Genomic DNA, 2526 nt, shown 5'->3' with positions numbered 1-2526 from the left:
GGCGGCAAAACTTAATTCTGCGACGGGGGTAAGACGTCTCGGGATGCTCAACATGACGTCATTGTCTTAACGTATCCAGTCAGCCGAAAATCCTTTGCCGTTGCATCAGTCATCACATCAGTCAAAATAAACATTTTGCTGTTGCCCATTAAAACAATTTACAGTGCTGAATAATATGATTCTATAAACTTCATGAAGATATTTCTCCGAATTACTGAGAATTTGACATTTTTGACTTAATGTTGATAATTCATGATATTTAGTCAGATGTTTATGACTTTAAATTTCTCGTAACGCAGAGAAGTGTCTGATTGTGGCTTTAAATTCTTATTTCAAAGTTTTCTGTTTAATTTGATGTGATGGGTTTATTATTTGACTGAAAATGCAAAGAGGCTTCTAATGATCTCTGCGGAGCATCTTCTGCGAAGGAAATGCATACTTTGAAACCTCTCCCCCGTATTTTGCATCATAATTTTGGCGGGAAATCAAACTTTCTGCATTTAGCGACTAGTGTAGACGGTGCATGTCGTATATTGCAACAACTGTCATGGAAATTGATTTAGAAGTTATGGATACTGATTGCAGTGACGACCGAACCAACCATCAGAGTTTGCACTGGTCAAAGTTTCGTACAGCCGTCGATCATTGTATTGAAAAGTGTTTGAAAGTCGATATGAAGGTTTTCGCTCGACACTACAACCCGGTGTGGAAAAACAACAAGGAGGCCCTTCAAAATTTAGTTGAAAGAGTTTTAGGCGAAGCAAAAGACGAACTTAAGAAGAAACTTGAAAGGGCGTTTATCGATGAGGATATACCAAATTTGTTGTGTCTCATGGACGAAGTTCTCGAAGAATCGAATAAAGCAGATAGCAACAAGGTTGCATGGAGGCCAACTGGAGATCCTGAGGCGGACTCTCGGGCATATTTTATGGCCCTTAAAAAAAGGAAACTACATGAGCTCGAGGTGGAACTGCAAAAGATTAAGCAAGAAGAGCGATCTTTACAAGAGAAAGTCGACGAAAAACGAAATAAGCTAACAGCTACCGAGGAAGAGATCAAGATGGCCTATAGAAGGAGTCAGACGACGGTTGATAAATTGACTGAATTCCAGTTGAATAATGACTCGTTTTTAACGGCGCTTAGTATGAAGGCAAACAAAGATGAAAACTTTGTCTCTGATAACATCCAAGCAATGGATAGCCGGTAGCAAGATAAATTATTTTATAGTGTGAGAGGGTACAATTAAATGCATTGTTTAATAATTTTCAGCGTGATGTCACCATTTATGCTAACAGCAGCATCAAAACAGAAATTGGTTTTTTAGTCTTAAAAGAAAGTATTGTAAATATTTAAAAATGTTTTGAAATCTGGGTGTGACCAACAGAAGTAAACTGCAGAGGCTGGCTTACCCAGACTGGACGAATCAAGTTTTTGATACCCTTGATCAAGCTAACAAAGACCGGGGAGCTCCATTGAACCAAATTTGGATCAGTTTCCAACTCTGTTTTCTAAAATGAATGTCACTCATCCCTGAATGTTCCTTCCCTGAGTATAAGTACAATGGGGTTCCCTGCCAATGTCATTAACAATGACAACAGTAAGCAGAGCTTTTTTGATGAGTTCACAACAGTGCAGTTGGCCAGTGCTGCTCCTCAGGTGTACTTCTCAATGGAAGTAAAGATTGTTGTTTAGTTGTTTAAATATTATCAAGAAAATACCCCATAATAAGGATGACTTTTAATTCTTGAGAAATTATTGTGTCCACCAGATGCCAGACTCTGCAGAAAAGTTAGAGAATTGTTGTCTGTTATTTGCTATAATGTTTCTGCAAATTAATTCCTTGGAGTCTCTAAAAGTTGTTTTTTGTTAATGTTTTTAAGCTTGAAATGAAACTCTACAACCTATCTTTTCTCTTGTTTTCAATCCTTTCCAATAAGGGGCACAAGAAAGCTTCTGAGAACATCCATATGAGCATCAAAATTATCAATGCTTGGATGAGGTGGTGCCACATCAACACAGCATAGAATAAATCAAGATCAGTCCAGGAAAAAGTTTAAGGGTGAACAAATCTAACATATTTTACACTTCCAAACATGCAAAAATAAGCAATTTTTTACTGTGGTCTCGACTAAAACGCAAAACGGATCACTGGACTACTTATACAATTCCTCAAAGATACAACAATATTGTACCCATATCAGGCATGTTTTGTTTTTGTTTGGTTTTAAAATAAATATTAGAGTTCTAGTGTCAGCAGAACACTCTCAACATTCAATTTCTATTTTCATTTTTAAAGAAGAGAACAAATTAGATTAAAAGCCCCTTAAATGCCTTTAAGGATTGCTTATTGTAAGTGCTAATTACTTAGAAACTACAAAATCTTACTTAATTGCGATTTTGATATTTCCTTAATGGTTGCCTTCATCTGTATAGGATTACAAATCTTAGAAAAGAGTAACTGCATGTCCTTCATAAACTAGAACCCAGCACAAAGTAGATAAATAAATGAATAAAGGTTAAAGAACA

The 2526-nt window shown here is 36.5% G+C and overlaps 1 protein-coding gene across 1 annotated transcript; it reads left to right on the top strand.

The window, feature by feature from the left end:
- The first annotated feature begins 472 nt into the window (after positions 1-472).
- Positions 473-1904, top strand: LOC135687096 (uncharacterized). Its single transcript, XM_065203553.2, has one exon. The coding sequence runs from the start codon at positions 524-526 to the stop codon at positions 1205-1207; it is 684 nt and encodes a 227-aa protein (XP_065059625.2). The 5' UTR covers positions 473-523; the 3' UTR covers positions 1208-1904.
- Positions 1905-2526: the final 622 nt, after the last annotated feature.

The sequence above is a fragment of the Rhopilema esculentum genome, chromosome 20 (genome assembly GCF_057945365.1).
Source record: "Rhopilema esculentum isolate cy_ngs chromosome 20, ASM5794536v1, whole genome shotgun sequence".
Taxonomy (NCBI): domain Eukaryota; kingdom Metazoa; phylum Cnidaria; class Scyphozoa; order Rhizostomeae; family Rhizostomatidae; genus Rhopilema; species Rhopilema esculentum.
This window is presented reverse-complemented; position numbering and strand designations above follow the sequence as displayed.

Bases quoted from the DNA above. Each gene is read 5' to 3' on its own strand.
- LOC135687096 (XM_065203553.2), top strand. From the start codon at position 524: ATGTCGTATATTGCAACAACTGTCATGGAAATTGATTTAGAAGTTATG.